At 41.6% G+C, this 22810-nt stretch overlaps 4 protein-coding genes across 12 annotated transcripts in view; 1 reads left to right on the top strand and 3 right to left on the bottom strand.

The window, feature by feature from the left end:
- LOC144986719 (NLR family CARD domain-containing protein 3-like) overlaps positions 1–22810 on the top strand; it is a 674722-nt gene that overhangs the window by 414099 nt on the left and 237813 nt on the right. The window lies entirely within an intron of this gene.
- LOC144986673 (NLR family CARD domain-containing protein 3-like) overlaps positions 1–22810 on the bottom strand; it is a 497154-nt gene that overhangs the window by 83495 nt on the left and 390849 nt on the right. The window lies entirely within an intron of this gene.
- The window catches only part of LOC144987152 (uncharacterized), a 53914-nt gene that overhangs the window by 14217 nt on the left and 16887 nt on the right, over positions 1–22810 (bottom strand). The window lies entirely within an intron of this gene.
- LOC144987729 (uncharacterized) lies at positions 191–9249 on the bottom strand. The gene is made up of 2 exons (XM_078936988.1): positions 7896–9249; positions 191–5774 (listed from the first exon to the last, which is right to left on the bottom strand). The coding sequence occupies exon 2, from the start codon at positions 5717–5719 to the stop codon at positions 4802–4804; it is 918 nt and encodes a 305-aa protein (XP_078793114.1). The 5' UTR covers positions 5720–5774; positions 7896–9249; the 3' UTR covers positions 191–4801.

Raw genomic sequence — 22810 nt, forward strand, 5'->3', positions numbered from 1 at the left:
CAGCCGGGTTTTGCGAGGCCGCAGAATGCCCGACAGACAGCGATCCCGGGTGAAGCTTAGCAGGAAGATCTGGCAGAGGCTGATCGGGCAGGATGTTCTCCAAACCCCGGAAGGGCCCGCCCGAGCGCCGGGTTACCGCGTGTAGTGTTTCTCCTTTAAATTCACTCTGAATTATTCACCGGACTCTGGATAGCAGTCACCATGCTTTTATTTCCCTCTCGCCCTTTTTCCAACCCCCTTCATGACGTCATCACCAATAGCCCGTCTGTTGCTATACACTACATCCCTCCTTTTCTCAGATGACTTGTGCTACAAACAGTAACAGAAAATGAGTTAGCCTCTTATACTAAACTTGTAAACATCGGTCATAACATGAAATGAAATACTCCCAATAAACATATCTTGTCTCAAGTTTAACTGACTTCACAAAATAAGTTCCGTTTTACATCTGAAATGCAATCTTTAGTACTTAACTTAAAATATGCTTCACCACTTAACTTCCATCCAGAACAATGCACATTCTACTTAAAACAATCTGCTTAAACAATTTTTTTTCTCTTTCTTTTTATAAATGGAGAGGGGTGGACTACCCTTCCATTCAACAACGCCGGGGTTTATTCTGCCCCTTTTGTGGCTTTGTTTGTTTATGTGACAAAGTCCTTAAGATGTGTCGGAGCTTTCTTGACTCTTTGAGGTCGACCTTCCTGCTGCTGCGGTGGATCAGGCATTGATGTAATAGGTTCAGCCCCATCATAAAGCATAGAAGTGTCCTGTTCAGGCTCAATCCATAACTTCACGTGTGATACATGTCTCATCTTCTTTTTCCCGTCTTTCTCCAGCCATACTGATGGACCTTTTCGGCTGATGACAGTGTAGGGTTCAGGTTCAAACGGTGTTGACAGTTTGTTCTGCTTTTGCTGACGTAACAGTACTCTGTCCCCTTGTTTCACTGAACTTTCTTTAGCTTTTCTGTGTTTGTCTGCGTCCGAACGTCCTTTCTCCTTCCTCAGAGCATCGGTCCTCCGAACAGCAGCATCATCTGTCGTTGGAGTTTGTTGGAGATGTGAGAGTTCTGGAAGTTTGGTCTTGATTTTACGGTTGAACAGGAGTTCAGCTGGGCTGCGGCCTGTGACGCAATGAGGAGTGCTACGATAGGCCAACAGAAAAACATCCAGCTCGGCCCGCCAATCCTTTCCTTCAGCATGAGCAGCACGTATAGCCTTACAAAGTGTTTTGTTCTGTCTCTCGACCTCTCCATTAGCTTGAGGCCAATATGGAGTGATGCGGCGATGTGAGATTCCATTTTCCTGTAGATACAGCTTAAATTCTTTTGAGATGAATGGCGTGCCATTGTCTGTTACAATACTTTCAGGGAGACCATGAGTGGCAAATAAATGTTTCATACAGTTGGTTATGTTCATAGACGTAGGGTTCTGAAGAATGTCCGCACTCACCCATCTGGAGTAGTAGTCTGTTACTACCAGCAGGTAATGTCCTGATGGAAATGGTCCACACATGTCCATAGCAAGCATCTGCCACGGTTTTGCTGGAAGCTCCGTCCTAACAGTAGGGACATCCTGCGAAGTAGAAGTATTGATTTGACAAGCATGACATGATCTCACCAGGTCTTCTACTTCTCGATCAATTCCAGGCCACCAAACTTTGGTTCTCAGTCTTTGCTTTGTCTTCACTATCCCTTGATGTCCTTCGTGTGCTAGCATCAACGTCTGTCTTTGTGCTGCTAAAGGAATCACAATTCGAGACCCTCTCATCACTATTTTGCCAACCGTGCACAGTTCCGTTTTAACAGTTTGGTAGGCTGGGTCACATTTCTTCCAGTCACCACTTTCTATACAGCTGCGCACAATATTCAACGTGGGGTCGGCTGCTGACAAATCCTCCATTTGTTGTGGAGTGAAAGCGTGCGGCACTGCATGGTGAGCCACCCAGTATACATGGTCCTCCATAGTTCCACGTTGCACAGGCTGGTTGACTGTTAGCCGTGACAATGAATCAGCAGAATTCTGTGGTCCTGGTTTATACAGAACTTTAAAACTGTAGGGTTGCAGCCGCAGAGCCCATCTTTCAATCCTTGCTGGTGGTTTGGATTTTGGTGAGTAAATGGTTTCCAGGGGTTTATGGTCGGTGACCAAGACAAAGTCCTTTCCGTATAGAAACACGTGAAATTTCTCACATGCCCACACAATAGCCAGAGCTTCTTTTTCAGTTTGGGAGTAGCGCCGCTCCACATCAGACAAAGCTCGACTCGCATAATAAACAGGTCTGAATGTTCCATCTCTTTGCTGTTGACTCAAAATTGCTCCTAATCCAACAGGGCTAGCATCAACAATCACATGCGTTTCTGCCTCTTGTCTGAAATATGCCATTACATGAGAACTGGTCAACTGCCTTTTTAACTCAACAAATGCACTTTCCTGCTCAGAACCCCATGTCCACTTGTAAGATTGCCTTGTGAGTTTTCTTAGTGGCTCTGAGGTTGTTGCTAGACCAGGAATGAATCTGCCACAATAGTTCACAAGTCCTAAGAAACTTCTGACTTCTGCAGCATTTGTTGGTCGTCGTGTGTTTTCTACCGCTTCAATCTTTGACTGGGCTGCTCCAATTCCGTTTTTGGATAAGACGTGACCCATGAATTCCAGCTGTGTCATTTGAAATTGACATTTCTTTCTGTTGACTGTCAGGTGATTCTCTTTGAGTCGCTGCAGCACTTGGTGTAATCTCTCGTCATGTTGCTGCATGGTTTCCCCTGAGACAATGATGTCATCCGATATGTTGTGTACTCCAGGAATGCCTTGGAGTACCTGTCCAATGATGTGTTGGTATATCTCAGGTGCAGATGAAATGCCAAACATCAGTCTTTTATAGCGCCACAGCCCTGTGTGTGTGACAAAAGTGGTTATAGACCTGGATTCTGGTTCCAGCTCTATTTGATGATATCCCCATTTCAGGTCTAACTTAGAAAACATTGTGGCTCCTGTCATATTCTCCAAGATTTCATCTATAATGGGGATGGGGTGTCTTTCTCGTATTATGGCCTCATTTGCCCTGCGCATATCCACACAAAGTCTGGGCTCCTTTTTTCCATGCACAACAACCAAGGGTGAGACCCATGGGGTCGGTCCATTTACTCTCTCAATTACATCAGCATCTTCAAGTTGTTTTAGCTTTTCCTCCACTTGCTTCCTTAAGCTAAAAGGAACTCTCCGAACAGGCTGAGCAACTGGCTGCACACTTTTATTTATATGCAGTTTCAGTTGGAAGTCTTTGAGCTTCCCCAAACCCTGAAAACAGTCTTTGTACTTGTGCTCAAGCTCCGAAGTGAAAATTGCAACATCTTTTTGCTGAACTGAGTTCACCTGTTCAAATGGGCCAATGTGTAGAAGTCCCAACTTCATAGCAGTTTGTCTGCCTAATACACAAATTTGTGCTTCTTGCACAACTTGGATCAGTGCAGTGACGGCTTCTGACATCTCATTAGCTCTGAATGTAGCAGAAAAAACACCTTTAACATGGAGCGCTTTCTTTGATCCAAAAGGATAAACTTTCTTCACTGGGTTCTGCAGCTCAATATTGCTTTTTGATTTTAACAGTTGAAAAATGCATTTTGTGACAATATTACATGAAGCTCCAGAATCTATGAGCATTTTTACTGGTTGTTCATTTATTAATACTGTCAAAGTTCCTTCTGCGTCACAGTCTTTGATTGTAAACACATGATCCTCTTCACTATCACTGTGTTCCCTCTGAGTTTCAATGGTGACAACTCTGTTAACTTTATGTGTCATCTTTGTTTTACACATTTTTGCAAAATGTCCTTCTTTTCCACAGTTGTTACACTTTTTGTTTTTTGTTATAGTGCACTCTCGACTTAAATGCCCTGATCTTCCACACCTGAAACATTTTATTCTGTGTTCACCACCTTCCTGCCTTTGAGTGGTGGGCATTTTGGGTTTACTCATTTGGTCTGCTTTTTTGTAACTTTTCCTCTCCACTGCATTTACTGTTAGTTTTTCCATTCTTGCAGCCTGTTGATCTGCTGTTTCCATAGTTCTTGCAATTTCTAATAGTCCTGCAAGTTTTAAATCTTTCTCACGTAACAACCTTCTGCGCAAGGTGTTTGATGTGCACTTGTCAATCACTTGATCACGAATGAAATCATCTCTGTTGTCTCCAAATTCACAAGTTGCTGCCAGCTTTTTTAATCTGCTCACAAAACTGTCCATTGACTCTCCTTGTGACTGCTCTGCTTGTCTGAACACATGCCTCTCGTAAGGAATATTCTTTTGTGGTGTGAAATAGGCATTCAACTTGTTAACCGCAGCTTCATAGCTGTCGTCATTCCCAGCATCATCCAGAGTAAAGAAGATGTCTTGAACTTCCGCTCCCGACAAGTGAAGCAGTAAAGCTCTTTTCCGCGCATCCTCACGGACTCCTGACGCAGCTAAATAGAGTTTAAAACTACTTAGCCATTTCTGCCAGCGAACGCCGACGTTAGCTGAATCGCTGAGCACATCAAAGGGAGCGACCGCGGGTAAGTTTAGCGCCATTTCACTCACTTATCCGTCTTCTTGGGATCGTTACTTCTATCTTGAAACTTTATTTCCGTTTTCACCACAAGCAGGATCCCATCCTCGTCGCCATTTGTAGTGTTTCTCCTTTAAATTCACTCTGAATTATTCACCGGACTCTGGATAGCAGTCACCATGCTTTTATTTCCCTCTCGCCCTTTTTCCAACCCCCTTCATGACGTCATCACCAATAGCCCGTCTGTTGCTATACACTACACCGCGTCACGTAGCAGCCGGCGGCGCTTCACTCCTGCGGCGGAGAAGGAAGGGATAGCGGCGGCGTCAGGCGACGGGACCGGTGCTGCAGCTCCTGGAGAGAATGTGCTCTGGCGTGGCTCCCGCGAGGCGTGCCCGGAGGCAGTGGACCGGTCAGACTCATTCGAAGCAGGCCCGGAGGCCGCAGTGGACTTCGCTCCCCGATTCCGAACCCTGGTCGTAGCCGAGGGATGAGAGACAGGAGGCTCCCTCCGAACACATCCGGCACCAGCCGTGGGAGATGGGAGTGCAGGAGGACGACGCTGACACAACCCCAAACCCGGTGGATCCTGTTGGTTTGTTGGTGAAACAGTGGGTCCCGGATCTTCAGCCAGCGGGGCATAGCGGTTGGAGAGCGCCAATTTAGCCGAGCAGGAAGGATCGGTTTTCGGCCCGTGGCTCCTCCGGCTGCGGCGTGTCACCTCCGCCCATGACAGCTTGGGTGTGGAGCTGAGAGCCGGGTCCCTGAGACCCGCATCGGCCTTCTCCTGCTCGAGGTCAGCTGGAAACCGACCTGACTCTCCAGAGTTGGGGTTGCCTGGGCCTCGGATCTCATCGGTCGGCTCCAATCCGTCTGTCACGCCACGGAGCTGAACAATATTGCTGTCGGAGCAGGTGGAATGAGCGTCCGCCTCAGCAGGCTTTCCTCCAGACCATGGAAGAGTCTGTGACAGGGAGCGACTGGCTTGGTCCACGATGACTGATTGCTGGAGGTATGTAATATAGTTTGACTGTGAGGCGGAAACTGAGAGTATTTTATCAATCAGGTTGTATTTTTCCTTAAGCTCAGATCTTAGCCTTTGAATAGTGGCTGGAAGGTGGCAGTGATCTGACTTGCAGTCTTCACATACGAGAGCTCCCGGCGCGTCAGCCATCTTGCCCGCCTGCTGTCAACGTAATCCGTAGTCATCATGTATGAAGACATCAGACCTAGAATTACAGAAAAAAACATCAGAAATGTTTCACAAACTTATTTTAATAAACTAAAATGTATAATTTCTGTCTATTGGAAGTCATTTGAAGTGAAGCTGTGAAAGTGACCACATTTGTTCAACAACCTCATAGCAACAAGAAACAAAGCAGATTTCTCTCCAAAGAAGTTTTTTCCTCCGTTTTCCATCCAAACAAAGACAAACAGATGTTCTGTTTGGCAGAAATGTGTTTCCACCCAGAGGAACCTGCAGCAGCTGCTGATCCATCAGAAGATTCTGGACCTGCAGAGACTTCCCACACAGCTGCCTCTGCCTCCAAAGAAGCTGCTGATCTGCATGGAGAGAGAGAGAGCTCCAAGTCTCTGCAACCAAAGCAAAGAAGCAACCAGAGAACAGAAGCACAGAGCTGAAGCAAACATCCCAGAACGTTTGCTTTGGGAGCCCCACCTTCACTTTGATCCGCTTCAAGACAAAGTCCCACATGAAAGAGATCAAAGTGAGCTAACCAAGCGCTTCATCCAAGAGAAGCAGCTCCAAAGCACAAAGACTCCGTCTGGTTGCAGGAACTCTGGGAAAGAAGGAGCAGGAGGAACTCCTGCAGGAATCTCTGCAGGAAACATCAGCTTGGAAAGAAGAGCTGACTCAGCTGAAACATCAGCTAACATGTCAGCAGTCTGTGGCTGAGACCAAGTCAAGACTCCTGCAGCGCTCAGCTGCAGCAAAAAGACACCCAGGAGAGAGAGAGAGAGAGAGAGAGAGAGAGAGAGGGAGGGAGATAGAGAGAGAGAGGGAGGGAGATAGAGAGAGAGAGAGAGAGCTGGAAGCTGCTGTCAGTGCAGAGAAAAGCAGGACAGCTGAAGCTCCCAGACTCTCAGCCCAACAGCTGAAGGAGTCCTCTGGACTCCAAGCTGATCTGCTCCCAATCCAAGAACATGTCCAGAAGGACAAAGACTCCTCCCTCCCTCCCACCTCCTGACCTACTGACACCACAGAGGGAGGCAACAGTCCCATGGAGACCAGCTCTGATGGAAACCACAAGAATCTGGAAGGAGAACGGCAGCAGTGAACGGCAGCAAGAACAGTCCTCCCTTTTGGGGGAGATCTCCTCACTCACAGAGACCCTCAAGAAGGAGGAGGAGGAGAAAATGATGCTTTCAAAGACCTTGATGGACACATTCAATCAAATCAAAGAGGAGATTGAAAACCTGCAGAAACCAAAACCCAAGAAGAAATCTGGGATGCAGAGATTCCTTCAGTTTTTCCAAAGATCTGAAAGACAGAATTGATCCAAACTGGATTGATTTTGGTTCGTTTAGATTTTCTACATTTGACACAAACCAAAGTGGGAAGAGTCATCTTTGTGAAGTCCATCAGAATCCTAGAAAGAAGTTCTAGATCATATATATCTATACATCCTTAAATATTTATCAATAAATCCTTGATTGTAAATGATGGATCTAAAGTTGAAAAGAAGTCAAAGTGCTGACTCAGCACAGATCAAAGGAGACACAGATGATTTCCTGGAATGAAGAAAACATCAAACATCATGATGTGATCTGGAACTGAGCTGTTCTTCAGAAGATCCTCCCAAACATGGAAACTGTTGCTGCAACACGTGAAGGTTTGGTTCTGTTGCTAGTGAGATCTGATGGATCAGAACCAGACTTCTGTCAGCTGGAACTGGGGCTTCTTCCAGACCATGTGACCTCATGGACAAAGTTCCAACATGGTTTCAATGAAATGTGGAGGTTTTCCAGGAAACGTTGCTGCAGTTCCTCCGTCTCATCAAATGAGAGATTTCTCTGCACTAAAGAAGAAAATCTTCCAGAACAGCTTCAAGCTGCAGAAAAACTGTTTCCATCATTCTGAGGACATTTCTTTAGGCTTCATGTGAAGAAAACAAACTGTTTGAAAAGATGAAAACAGAAACAAAGACGTTTCTATAAGCTGCAGATGCAGTTACAAAGAACAGCCAGCAGGTGTCTCACTGTGGGAGTCTCTGGAGTTGAAAAATGACTTTCAGCCAAAATTCAGTTATTTTGATGAAAGACAAACAGGAAGATAAATACTTGTTCTTTTAATATTGGATCCAAATGTTTGTATTAAAGAATCTACTGACTGATCAAGGTCAGAGGGCGGAGCTTCATCAGGATGAAGGTGCTGCTTGGATTCTGGCTGGATGTCCGTCTGTCCTCAGTCCCTTCATGGCTGCTGTTTCTCTTCTGCTGATGTTTCTGCAGGATGAAGCTGCTGGAAAACACTGAGTCTCTTCTTTGTTTAGCTTCTGACAGTAGAAACATATTTGTCTTTACAGCAGATCTGGTATCATTGTTACACAGCTTAAAATAATAAATTATCAAATCAGTGCTTATACCCCCCATTCTCTCCACCTTTCTTCCTTTAATCCCCCCCCATATTCTTTCTCTCTCCCTCCCCACACACACTAAATGTAACACATTAATAAAAAAATAATAAAAAACAAAAAGGGGTTTATACAAATTTACACTCTGGTTTTCGAAGATATAGAACTTCCTTTTGTGATAGTAAAACCTGTCCAACGCAGAAAGCCTTCAGCTCTAATCTGTTTACTCAGTTGTTGGACAGAACAAGTAAAGAAAAGAAAAAATTATTCAAATGGTCTCCCCCGCAGAGAGATTGTCATCACAGAAAGGTTCAACATTAGCATGCATGTTTTACCGGTATGTTTTAACGTGCCTGTGCCTTAACACCCGGTGCCCCTTTTTAACTGAGACAGTGCCCTATTACCCAGTGCGCCCTATGGTTGTGAAAATACGGTAAATATGACATAATTTATGTACAATTATTCCAACACATGGTAACACACACATAATGTACATCGTCTTAGCAAAAGCTCCAACCATAGTGAATCCATTCAAGATGTAGCACTAATAAATCAAAACAATTCATTTCTATTTGCAGGTACATCTAAAATAATTCATTTTGTGAAAAAGGTTACATATTTTGTCAACAGTAAAATTCATTGCCTAGTATCTTTACACATAGTTTGAAATGTATTGATCCTTTAGTTTTTTACCTTTTGATAATTGTGGCTTGACAAGTAGAAAACCTAAAAAAAACAGTCCTAGAAAAAGAGAATATCATGCTTCAACAATCAAAGTCTTTAGAAAACTTAATTTCTACACATTCTACACTCACTTGTGCCACCCTGTAATGATGTTACTGGATCAATGTGGATGCCATAATCCTGTGGATCTGTGTACTTGTAATGAAAGCGTAGATAACTGTGGAGTTCATTGGAACATTGGGGTTTGACCTCAAGAGTTTTAAACATTAAAAATGTATTTTAAAATATTCGTATTACCTGAGACACAGAACTTTTCCCCCTGTAAATGAAATCTTCAGCTGTGGTGCAAAGAGGTCGGCCTCAGATGTTATGGCCGTGGCCGTATCCAGTTTTGTTTGTTCTGAGTATTGTGTATTATTTTCTATCAAAGTGGGACTTCATTGTTTTGTTGTGTGTATTTTGTATCAGTATCAGAGTGGGAATTTGTTATGCTGGTCTTATTTATTACTTTTTTTTTACATTCTTTACAGGCAAAAGGCGTACCTCCTGTATGAGTTCTCATGTGTGCTTGGAGGCTAGATCCATGACGAAAACTTTTATCACATTCTATACAAGGAAATGGCTTCTCTCCTGTATGAGTTCTCATGTGGGTTTTGAGAGTAGATAAATCACTAAAACATTTATCACATTCTTTACAAGAAAAGGGCTTTTCACCTGTATGAATTCTCATGTGTCTTTGAAAATTACATATACGACTAAAACTTGCATCACATTCTTTACAAGAAAAAGGCTTTTCTCCTGTGTGAGTTCTCATGTGTGTTTTGAGATGAGATATTTGATTAAAACTTGTATCACACTCTTTACAAGAAAAAGGCTTTTCTCCTGTGTGAATTCTCATGTGCGTTTTAAAATTAGACACATCACTAAAACGTGTACCACATTCTTTACAAGCAAAAGGATTCTCCCCTGTATGAATTCTCATGTGTCTTTTGAGATTAGATAAATGACGAAAACTTGTATCACATTCTTTACAAGCAAACAACCTCTCTCCTGTACGAGTTCTTATGTGTGCTTGGAGGCTAGATACATGACAAAAACTTTTATCACATTCTGTACAAGTAAAAGGCTTCTCTCCTGTATGAATTCTCATGTGCGTTTTGAGACTAGATGCGTCAGTAAGACATTTATCACATTCTTTACAAGAAAAGGGCTTCTCTCCTGTGTGAGTTTTCATGTGTCTTTGAAAATTATACATACGACTAAAACTTTTATCACATTCTTTGCAAGAAAATCGCTTATCTTCTGTATGGATTCTGATGTGAATTCTGAACAGAGATATGTTACAAAAGTTTTTACCACATTCTTTACAGATATAAAATATTTCATCAGGCCTAGTTCCCACGTCAGAGAGCTTACCAATTATTTTTGAGCTTTCACCAGACTTAAAAATGGGAAGTTTCTTGTCTTTTGGAGATTGTTTCTGTATCTTAACCAAAGTTGCCTTCTTGAGACTTTTTCTAACATCAGAGTCACACTGACCCTCCGACATGTGAGAACTGTCCACATTTTGGACATGCCCTCTGCCTCTTCTCTTCCTCTGATCTCTGTTCTGTGGGTCGGTCTCTCCATCTGTAGTTGATATTGATTCTTCATGTTGGTTTCCTTCTTTATCCCGACTATTAGTTACATTAAAGCTCTGCTGATTGTTTGGATCTGCTTCACTTTTTTCATTTTCTTCATAAGTAGGAATCTCCATCAAGGTATCAGTCTCTTGCTTCAGATCAAGCTGCTCTTCATCCTGATTGATGAAGAGCTCATCTGGCTCCTCTTTAATCTGTGATGGCTCTGGTACCCCCTGTTCAATTTGTGGAAGTTCTGGTTCCTCCCGTTCCACTCTGAAGTTCCTTTGGTGGTTGCAGAAATCCTTCTCTTCATTCATCCAATGCTGTGGGAGGACTGCAAAAAACGAAAGAAGAAGCCCTTTTATATGTTTTGAGGACTTTGTATATTGGTAAGCACCAATAAAAATTTGAATAGTCTCAGTCAGACTATGCATAATTTAAAACTCTAGTTTAAAAACCAAATCCATTTATGTTGATTTATGTTGATGTAACTTGTTTCAGTACCGGTGGAGGTGCCTACAAATGCTCAGGGGCCTGCGACTAATGATGATGTCACTCAATTTCATAGGCTATACGTTGGTCTGATGACATGTAAGATAGCAATTGGTCTGGACTGATGACATGTAAGATAGTGATTGGTCTGGACAAATTACGGTACAATTGTTTACACAACAATACAGTTCCTGGTGAAAAGCTCCCCGTGGGAGCTAATAAAGTTATTAGTAGTAAATTTGTTTACATGCCAATACAGTTCTTCATTAGAAACTTGTTTACACGCTAATACAGTTCTTTGTGAGCGCTAAAAAGGTTCTTCGTGAGAAACATGGATGACTTCTACATCAAATTTTCCCAGCCTCCGTTAAAAAATCCTACTAGAAGAAAGTGTACTATTCAAAGGCCAACAAATATCAAAAGTAAGTACCAATGTGGCTTGATGTGTGTGAGACTTCTACTCAATTCACGTTTGTAACTTGTAGATGCCACTGTTTTGAAGATGAATTCATTACCAATCTAATTATTATGTCATGGTTTGAGTTTGTTTTGTCTTGGTTTTTGCTTTAGTTCTTGTTCTGTCTTGTTTGGTTCTGTTCCCTGTTTTATTTTGAAAGGGTTCCTGTCTTGTCATGTCTTGAGTTGTACTTCCTTTGGTCTCCATCTGCCCTGATTATGTTCACCTGTGTCTTGTCTGCACTGTCTGTATATAAGTCTTGTCTCTGCCTTCCTCTTGTGCTGGTCCATTAACTTCTGCTCATGTTGTTAATGTCTTCGTGTCTTAGCGTCCTTGTTTCTTGTCCCTCGCCACGCCACAGTAAGTTTTTGTTTAGTTTTGTCATCCTGCTCGGCAGCGCTTTTGTTTGCACTAAAACATCTTGCCCTGAAACCGTTTGCCTCCCGCCTCTGCGTCTGGGTCCTACCGGCTCTCGAGCCTCCCTCACATGACATATTAGTCATTACAGAGATAATAAAATAATGTTTGCTTTTCCTGGTGAATTACATGAGCAGTTGTATTACAAATGTCAGGGCAACCTATGCTTGGTCATGTTTCAAGCGCAGGTTTGCGACATTTTGGTTTTAATTTAAATGAGCAGATCAGTTCAGTGGTGAGATCCAGCTTCTTTCAGTTAAGGCAGTTGGCTAAAATCAAATTTTATTTTATCAAGAAAGCACTTTGAGACCGTAATAAGGTAGAGTGATCCCTCAATATAATGCGGTTTACTTTTCATGGTTTTGCTAATTCACAGATTTGCATTGTGCATTGTGTTCTGCATTCTGATTGGCTAAAAAGTCACTCCGCTTCTTCTCTACCTGTGCGTCAAAAACGTTGCAGTTTAATATGTACACTTACGTAAAACAGCATGCCAAATTAACATTACGTATGTGCAAATCATCTTGCAATTTGGAGTTTCTCTAAAACCCATAGAAAAAAGAGCGACAACAACTGCTAATCACTATGTTCTTCTCCTGAACAAACACACCTGAACCGCGGGATTCAAAAGAAGAAAACACTGCAGAGAGGAGTCAGGATGCAGCGGCTCAGTCTGAAGAGCAGTGAAATACACCTGAGTCACTATTTGTCCGACTGTATTTTTTTCATAGTCATTTTAAATTTTCTCCCGTTAAATCAATTACTCGGGTTGCGGTGGGCAAGGCTAATCTCCGCAATTTGAAGCATTCTGTTTACATTGATGTTTTACATTAAAAACTAGCTACTAACCATCTAACTAATGAACTAACTATATAAGTTTTGTAGAATCAGTACGTGTATGTGTGTCAACCTCCACGTCTGTGGCAGTAGACTCATACCAGTTCCAGACAACCGATAATTTTATTCCTTTCTTGGGAACAAACTTCCCACTCTCACCGGTAGCCATGCTGTTGCTTGCTGTTTCAAGTGTGCTATGATGTTGTTGTTTGTCGCTTGCCATACTGCCGTGAGAAACTAACGCTACGGAAGCTCTGGGGAGCAAAAAATGCGCAATTACACAAAAACTCGATTTAGTAATTTTTTAAATCGGCCGTAACAAAAAAATTCAAATTAATTCAATCGATTTTTCGCCCAGGCCTACCGGTATGTTTTTCCTTAACAGCCCTGTTACTACCATTTTGCTGCCGTGTTACTGCCACAGGCACTGTTAGGTTTGCCTCCAAAGCCTCCTGGAGAGAAACACCATCTGTGCATGACGTAAAACCATGAGACCCACGATTGGAATGAACTGTTTATATGCATCACTATCGAATCAACAATAGGCATAACCCGCCTATCTTGATCGGAAAGATATTTTGATCTAAACGAGTCTGATCGGTGCAAAGTATTACGAACGGTCCATTTACATCACACATTTTTCTTCCGATCAGGCGTTTATTCCGATTACTTTTGTACATGTCTTTGGACCGGTCTGATCATTTTTAGCTTCTAGTTTCGGAAAAAATATTTTTCACATTAAAGTGCTTCTACAAGAAATTTAGCCTAAAATTAAAAGATTTGTAGGTTGTTGTCATTTTTTTTGCAGATGACGAAGATTTGGTGAATGAAACTTGATTTGTAAAAGTTGTTTCTCATTTGTAAAAATTCAATAATAGCAACATTCCAGATTTTTTTCTCTTAGAAGAGTACTACAACACTCAACCAAGTCTCACATCAACTTTCAGAACAAAAGGATTATTCATACTTTGTTTTTACATAAATCCTGATTTATTGAATATTTATTTTAACAGAGGAACACTGTCTGTGCTAAAGTTTCTTACCAGATGCCTAATTTACCATTAGTCTCCCTTTTACAAGTTTCCTCAAACCAGAAACATCTCCAAGTTGACAACTTTATTTGACTGAATCTTCCTCCTATGTCAAATGTTTGCTGCTGCTTAAAACTTAAGGCACGTACCCACCGGGACGAATTTCGCCTGCGATATTCGCAGACGTTTAACGCCTCGTGACCTAAACAAAGGGGCACCGACGCGAAAAAACACCACGCGTCAAAGTGTCACTTTTTAAAAAATGCCTCAGGTTCGTTTTTATTGGTTTGACGCGCCGCGTTGAAAACTATACGACCAATGAGAATGGCGCTTTTGCACACGTGTCTGGAGCTCCTGGAGTTACAGTAAAACACAACTTGGGGGCGCTCAAACATCAAACTGCCTTTCTGAGCACACATACTAGCGAAGAAGATAGACGCCAAGTAACGTCTACACAGCCACGAAGAAATAATGACGGACATTCTAAAATATCCCCGAACCAAGCACCAGTTGGAGCTACTGGTGCTTGAAATATTCATGTTTTCTTTGTATGATTCTGACAAGCACGTAAATACTGGCTCTCTTCTTCTAAGTGAAAAGCAAATTTAAGAAGCGTAAAGTTGCGCAGCGCCACATTCTGTACAGGAGTATTTCTGTTTTACATTAAGCGCCATCTAACGTCAGGGAATGAAATTGCATGTTCACTCGGCTCATCGTCAGCGAAAATCGCCCTGTTGTGAACACAAAAAACGTGGCGAAAAACGCTGGCGAATAACGCCTGGCGAATATTCGTCCCAGTGTGTACGGGCCTTTAGACTGTAACCACACGCCCAGTTTCATCAAGCAAGTCCTAGTATTTCCTGCCCTTTTTTTCAGTGAAAATCACAAAGATTGTTATTCATCGGGCTGTAACGATTCGTTTTAACAACTCGATTCATATCATAATTTGTTGTTGATGTTATGATTTAAAGCCAATCTTGTTTCATTTTGAAAGATGCAATTCTCTGAACTAACATGGAGCAGTGAATTCATGACATGAGGTCATGTGACCGATTTCGGTAAGCTGATTGGCTGCAACCAATGTCCACAAACATACAATCGCAGATGTTGCTTGATGAAATTCTTTCAGAATGTATTTATAAATAATTAATTTATTATTGTTTTATTAATTCTAAAAAAAATCTTTTTCATTACATTTTTACCTTTTAGTTTAACATTTTGAACGACTTCCTAGACATTTTTTTCACTATCAAATCAACCTTTATTTATATAGCACTTTTTCAACAACATATGTCACTCAAAGTGCTGTGCATAAAATATATTAAAATTTAAAAACATGATGACAAGACAAACCGTGCGACAACCCCCCCCCGCAAAAACACACACAGACACACACACCCACACACACACCATCAATAAATAAATAAATAAATGAATAAATAAATAAAAAAAGTGATAAAATGATAGAATGTAGAGACCTGGCTTTGTCCTGAGGTGGGGAAACGATATTGTGGGGACATGTCCACACCAGCGACCCCCCAACTCAAGTTCACGGAGAACACTACCACAGAACCCCCCAGATCCGATCAAAAGAGTCAGACCCAGGAGATCCCACTGCAGCGACCCCGCTCACTGAGAAGGGTCAGTCACCCATGTGGAGGATCCCTCAGAGGAAAACACTGGAGTGTAATAAAATGTAAAAGGAATAAAATTTAAATATATATAAAACATGGACAAAAAACAAATAATTACATAAACTAGGCCTGCACAATATACCGCAAATTTATCGTTATCGCGACATTAACCTGTGCAATATGCATACCGCAAAAGACGGCAAAAATCGCAATAAATGGTTACCTTTAAATGTGCTAAAACAATCTCATGGCAGCTTAAAATATTGAACAAATGAAATAAATCCCTTTATGCATTTGACCAATCGGAAGGACCCATTTCCTTTGTTCATCAATCAGATGAGCCCTTTGGGGGGGCCGTGGTGCAGCGGTAGGGCGGTCGTCCCATGATCGTAAGGTTGCAGGTTCAATTCCCGCCTTGCACGCCCATGAGTCGAAGTGTCTTTGGGCAAGACACTGAACCCCACCTTGCCTCTGGTGGTAGGCAGGCGCCTGTGTTTGGCAGCGGAGCCGCCACCAGTGTGTGAATGTGTGAGTGAATGTGTGTGTGACTGGGTGAATGGGTCTGTGACTGTAAAGCGCTTTGTCCTTGTAGGAAGAAAGGCGCTATATAAGTATACGCCATTTACCATTTATGTTTGATGTTTGCCTCCTACGTCGTCGAGGGTCATTTGGAGTATACGGTAATTTTTAAACTGTTGCAGTGAAATGGAAATTATGTTTTTGGTTGTTTTGCTGTTTCTTTATATTAGGGTTGGGCGATGTCCCCTAATTTGGCCATTGACGATGTCTGCTGTCAACCATCGGGATGGACGATGACATCGTCGGGGGGGGGGGGTATTTTTTACATTTTTCGTTCTTATATAACTGCTATTCGTTATTTTGCTTTTTTCATTTTATTTCCCAACTAATGGTTAATCCGCGATGATCCAGTATAAACTGAGGGAAGTGACTTTAACAGAAAAAGTAACAAACAAAATAGAAAAGAAGTAGTCCACTCCCGCACTTAGCGGAGTGGACCGGCGGAGCGCGGATTTACAGCTTTGTGTTTGAGCGGAAGGGGGGGGGGGGGGGGTACATGAGCGGTATGTGTGGGAGATTTAAGACTGCGATCCGTCCCGCACCTCTAGGGGTACTACTAGCCACCGAACTCAGAACCGGGTCTAAGTGTGTGTCTGAGCACAGCACGGATCGTCAGCACACACAGAGGTTTGAGCATCAAAGCAGAAATGTCGCTCAGTCCTTAGAAAACATTCCATCAATCACGTGGATTTGTGTTTCCAGTCGTGTCCCGACTAAATAAAGGCTGATGTTATTCACAGGATGCAGCGCCACCCAAAAATAATGTTGTTAGCCCGTGTTAGCATACTCCTAATCCTGGCTCCGTTCAGAAAAAGCACTGACCACACGGATTAAAATTCAAATGATGAGCGAACAGGTGTTTCATAATAACCGTAACATTATTGAAAACACGTTTAGAAGATCATCTCGTATTTTACCGAGCTGACATGTCAATATATATAGCCGCTCGGCGCTGTTATCGTTTTGTATTGAATTCTTACATTCAATAAAGTTTGGAAAAAAAGCCGCTCGGTGGAAGTTGTATTCCTTTTCCGGTTTTCAAACTGCGCATGTGCGAATGATTTATTCCGACCGAAATTGTGACCTTAGTGAACGTTTTTATATTCTGAAAACATTTTTCTGGGCCCATCTACACGGTTGGATTCTAATCCGACCATTGATCCCATCAAGATATTTTGTACATGTAACCGCGGCTTATGGTGTCGACGCGCAACGTGGCGGGGGCGTGGCATCACGATGGTGGTCTCTCCATCGGGATGTCAGTCACCCATCCCGATGGACGATGATATCGTCCATCGGCACAACCCTACTTTATATACCGCGAATTTTATTGTTATCGCAATATTAATCACCAATATTGCATATCGCGAGTTTTCCTCATATCGTGCAGCCCTAACATAAACGTTAATAGGCATATGAAATAGTAAGAGCGACTTAAAAATTAATAGAATAAATAAATAAATGTATTTACATACACATATAAAACTAGTTAAAAGGAAGATAAATAAATAATTAAAATAATTAAAAAAAATAATAATAAATTAAAATAATAATAATAATAAAAAAAAATTAAAAAATTAAAAATCCTAAAATTCAACTAAAAGCTAAATTAAAAAGGTAGGTCTTAAGCCCTCCTTTAAAAACATGAACAGTCTCTGCGGCCCTGAGGCTCTCTGGGAGGCTGTTCCACAGGCGAGGTCCGTAAAAACTGAATGAGGCCTCGTCGTATGTCTTTGTTCTAACTTTTGGAATAACCAAAAGGCTGGTATCAGAGGACCTCAGGGTCCACGAGGGCTCATACTTTAAAATCATGTCAGATAAATATGAAGGCCCGAGACCATAAAAACATTTGTAAACCAATAAAAGAACTTTAAAATCAATTCTGAATTGCACAGGGAGCCAATGCAGCGATCTTTCATGTGCTTTAACTTTTTTTTTTTAAGAAAATGTGGTCTGCCACCTGGATTTTTATACTTATTTTTTCTCTACAGTCAGTTTTGTCTGCTTTGAATTATGTTCTTTATGCTTAATCATTCTATAAACATTATCATGTCATGCTGAATATATCATTGTTTAATTACTCTGCTTCACAGCAACTGAGTAACTTTAAATTAAACTGGACCATTTTTATTATGCTTTAATTAATTATTATTTGATAATAAGGAAACAAAAATTGATTTGATATCAACTCTAGTTCTTGTAGTTCTTTTGGCTATTTCTGCAATGATACCTCCCTTTCTTGGATCGGACAGTAATGAGAAAGTTCTGACACTAAACTACAACTCTCTTATCATTGATTCTGGTTATATTATTGCTTTGCTTTTCAGGAATATAAAATTAGTGATCAAGTAAAATAAAATCACTTTATCTGAAATGTCTTTACCCCATTTGGAAATCTTTATTTAAGCCCGTTGCAGTGACATCAATCCAATGTTGAATTTTTGGTCACGTACCGACTATGTGTAGCTGCAGCTGCGGGTTCCAGCTGCTATCCAGCAGTCTGCGCTGACGACAGAGCTCCTCCTCGTTCTGGACGATGGTTCCTTCAGCAGCAGAAAGTTGTTCTCTGACAGAACCTTCCTGAGGTTCTGAAGACATGGTTCCTGCTCCGATCTTCAGCTCCAACTCCCACAAACACCGCCGTCCTCTTCACTGCAGCTCCGATCGATCATCTGCTAGTCTCACAATCACAGCAATCCACGTTGTCTTTCCGTTCAACACTTCTTCACTCATTTGCGACACTTTGGAAAATGCTGAGAGTTCCCACACGAACCACGTATCGTCCTTTCTGTCCAAAAACCTCACAAACGTCCCAACAAAACACCACCGACCTCTCAACACAAGCTAACGCTGCTAGCCTGCTAACAAGCTAACGCTGCTAGCGCCTTGTGCTGTTTACTTCCGGGTCAAGTACAGATCTTTTTTTTTTAAAAGAAACGTATAAACTGCTTAACTGAACCTCATTATGGTTCAAAAGGCTTTTAATATTTTGAAACAGTTTTAATTCTGGATATAATAAAGAAAAAGAAAATCAAAATAGAAAAAAAGGTATCGAGGAAACTTTTTGAGAGCTGTTGTGACGTCATTACACTGTGTCTCATTCCAATGTTCAGGGGGGTATTCCAGGAAGCATGTTTAAACTAGCCTGACTTTAACCCTGAACTCTGGCTGAAATCCGCCTGAACTTGTTACTCTGGGTACGTCGATTCCATAAGACCGGATATGAGTTGGCGTAATTACGCTCGACTTGGTAACCCTGGGTTAACGCACGGTACATAAAGACATTCTCAATAGATTGCCGATTTCTGGAGTCACCATGGAAACGCGTGGAGAAAAAAAAGAAAGCGCGACACTTGAGACGGAAGTGAGACGGAGTCGGAGATTTTAATTACGGCGGATAAAAATTATAAGTCCATCAAAAAAGTAACACGGCTGAAAAATCATTTAAATAATTTAGTTAAATTTATTCAAACTCAATAATTGTTTATACAACTCGAATTTACGTATTTATCTAACTAAATGTCACATTACTCCATCAATCTTTTTTCCATCTTAATTACTTATATTTCTTGAACTTTCATATGTCTAAGTTTGAGCCGGCAGATATGCTCATTTTTATAACGATAAAAAGGATGGATAAAAATGCACGGAGTGCAAAAACTCATTACAAAACAATGCATCTCTATCATAACATCTGCATCTGGTAGGGGTGCTATATAAACTCATCATCCTCTCCTTTACTCTTACTCATGGTGCAAAGACGTAAGCATACTAGGACAAAATAGCTCGGCAAAACACGGTGAAACACAGTAAAACAGCTATACAACTAAACACATTTTGTAAAAATACCCACACTTAAACCCAAATCCGTCCAGACAGGGAAAGGGAATGATATCCCACAATCCTTTGCGGTGCCGCTCTAACAGCAGCACCAAAGTTACACCTACTTAATTGAATTAATTTGAATGAAAGTAAAATAACTGTCTGAAAACTACGTGTAATTTTTAAACCGACTTACATAAAAAATGATTTATTCTAACTGAAACAAATAACTAAGTTAGATCAAAGTAAAAAAGTTTATCTTTCCAACATCCATATGTGGTCTTATCACCGTCTCATGGTGGAAAAAGTATTATCTGAGCTTCTTCATCCACTAAATCATCTTCAAATGGACACGCCATGCTGCTTCACCTCTCTGAAAACAAAACTAACCTTCAACTAAACCTGCTCCCGACCTGGTTATGTTCAGAGCATGAGTTGCCATGGCAACTTGACCTACCCTGAAACATACCTCCATTTCTGGAACCGAAAGCTGAGGTTATCAACTTCCTTAGCCTCAAACTTACCGTGATTATGCTTTCTTACATCTGTTGTTTTCTTCTTTTCTGTCAGAGGTCCAATCTTCTCTTTCAACATTTGGACATTTAGTGCAGATCTCTGTTCCAAACATGAACACGGCTGCTGTTTCTCCTGACGCTCTGTGTGGAGTCTGTTATGTCTTGCTGCTTCTGCTTTGCTGCATACCTTTTCTGCTCACCTGGCAGGTGTGGCCAATGATCTTGATCAGCACCTGCCAGGTATTTAAGTCATAGGAGGCCACAACCAAAGGGAGAGGCATGCAGAGAGAGCAGAGCAGGAGGCTGAGGAGCAGTGGGTTTGAGTTGGAGCTGTGCTGGTTGGTTGTTTTCCCCATGCGGGGAATCAGTTCAATTGTGGGACGCTTCCAAATTAAGTGGCTAGGTGGGGACAAGGGCGGGGGTTTGAATCTACTTTATAAAACCTTTTTATAAGTCAGAGATAAGGTGACATTATATAACCTACATTTTAATAAAGGTATAAAAAATATATTCTGCTTTTTGGGTTAATTTTGAGTGAAATGTCCGGGGAGTAATTCAGGGTAGAACCGCCACTGCTCATGAGATCATGACGTTTATTGTATATTCAAACTTTATTAACAAATTAAAAACTGAAAAGTTGCCCGTGTAAAATTATTATTAATGTAATCCAAGTGAGTTTCAGCTGGAATGATCCAAGTTTCCAAAAGCTTCAGTCTGGATCTCATTCTAGTGAGATTAACTAAAAAGACCTGCTGCTCATTTGATTGTTGCTGCTTTATTTTCTACCAACATTTGGATCCAATATTAGAAGAACAAGGATTTGTCTTCCTGTTTGTCTTTCATCCAAATGACTGAATTTCACCAAAGAAAAGTCATTTTCAACTCCAGAGACTCCCACAGTGAGACACCTGCTGGCTGTTCTTTGTAACTGCATCTGCAGCTTCTAGAAACGTCTTTGTTTCTGTTATCATCTTTTCAAACAGTTTGTTTTCTTCACATGAAGCCTAAAGAAATGTTCTCAGAATGATGGAAACAGTTTTTCTGCAGCTTGAAGCTTTTCTGGAAGATTTTCTTCTTTAGTGCAGAGAAATCTCTCATTTGATGAGACGGAGGAACTGCAGCAACGTTTCCTGGAAATCCTCCACATTTCATTGAAACCATGTTGGAACTTTGTCCATGAGGTCACATGGTCTGGAAGAAGCCCCAGTTCCAGCTGACAGAAGTCTGGTTCTGATCCATCAGATCTCACTAGCAACAGAACCAAACCTTCACGTGTTGCAGCAACAGTTTCCATGTTTGGGAGGATCTTCTGAAGAACAGCTCAGTTCCAGATCACATCATGATGTTTGATGTTTTCTTCATTCCAGGAAATCCTCTGTGTCTCCTTTGATCTGTGCTGAGTCAGCACTTTGACTTATTTTCAACTTTAGATCCATCATTTACAATCAAGGATTTATTGATAAATATTATTTATTGACAGAAAATAAAGAGTAAATGTATTTATCATCCAGCAGTGATTGTGGTGTTTGTAAGTCTTTTATTTTGAAATTCCTCAAGGATGATCATCATGGTGGGATTTCTAGATCTGCATGAACTCATCCTGAATCCAAAAGACACTGGAGCATCAAAGAATCCAACCCATCTCTGCCAACATGAGGCTCTTACTTTGAAAAGTCTCAGACTTCCTGCAGGGAAACAGGCTTTCTGCTGCTGCACTGACAGATGTGCACGAGCTTGAAAGAGCTTCCTGACTGAGGAGCTGCAGACTTTCTCCTGCAGAGCAGCAGCTGACTTCAGCATCGTCATGGGAACACAGTCTGCTGCTGCTTCTGGAAACGTCTTCAAGGCTGTGGTGGGACTTGTTGGTCTGGAGGACAGATTCTCTAAGCAAATGCTGCTTCAGCTCTTTTCTTCTGGCAGAGCTTAGAAGAAATGGAAACCTCCTTTGTTCTGACTGTTTGCTCCAAATCCCAGATTCAGGAATTCCTCCAAGAAGTTCAGCTCAGAGATCATCAGCAGAGAAAAGCCTGAAGTTCTGATGGAAAATGACAACAGAACATGATCAATATTATTGATCCACATGGAATCCAGAAGAAACTCTGAGGTGAAGACATGAAGACACAAGCTTCAGAGACATGAGGAGAAGTCAGAGTGGATTCATTCTGGACTTTCTTCTCACATCTTCTCTTCAGAACATCTTTGTCTTTGATCCTTCAAATCTTCTGAAATCTGATCATCCATGGATTGTTTTTGTGGGATCAGATCCAGAGTTGCTGAAAGTTCTGCTGCCCTCTGCTGGTCAAAGTGTCCAAACAGCAGAGAGGAGATTCTCTGGGATTCATTGGAGTCCAGATTCTCCTGGATGTGAACAGTCTCTGCTTCTGGAACAGAAGAGTCCTTCTCAGAGCAGCATTGAGGATCTGTTCTGTCCGGCTGAGAGCGCTCCCTGCTGGTAGGAGACAGAACCACATCAGCTGCTTTTCTTTGGCCGTTCAGAAACAGTCTGGAGACTCTAAAAAACCTCCACTTCCTGAAGCAAACGGATGCAGAGCATCATGTTTGATCCTCTTTCTTCAGAAACG

The sequence above is a fragment of the Oryzias latipes genome, chromosome 2 (assembly GCF_053564925.1).
Source record: "Oryzias latipes strain Hd-rR chromosome 2, Olatipes_Hd-rR_3.1".
NCBI lineage: Eukaryota > Metazoa > Chordata > Actinopteri > Beloniformes > Adrianichthyidae > Oryzias > Oryzias latipes.

Coding starts and splice junctions, on each gene's coding strand:
- LOC144987729 (XM_078936988.1), bottom strand. CDS start 5,719: ATGGCTGACGCGCCGGGAGCTCTCGTATGTGAAGACTGCAAGTCAGAT.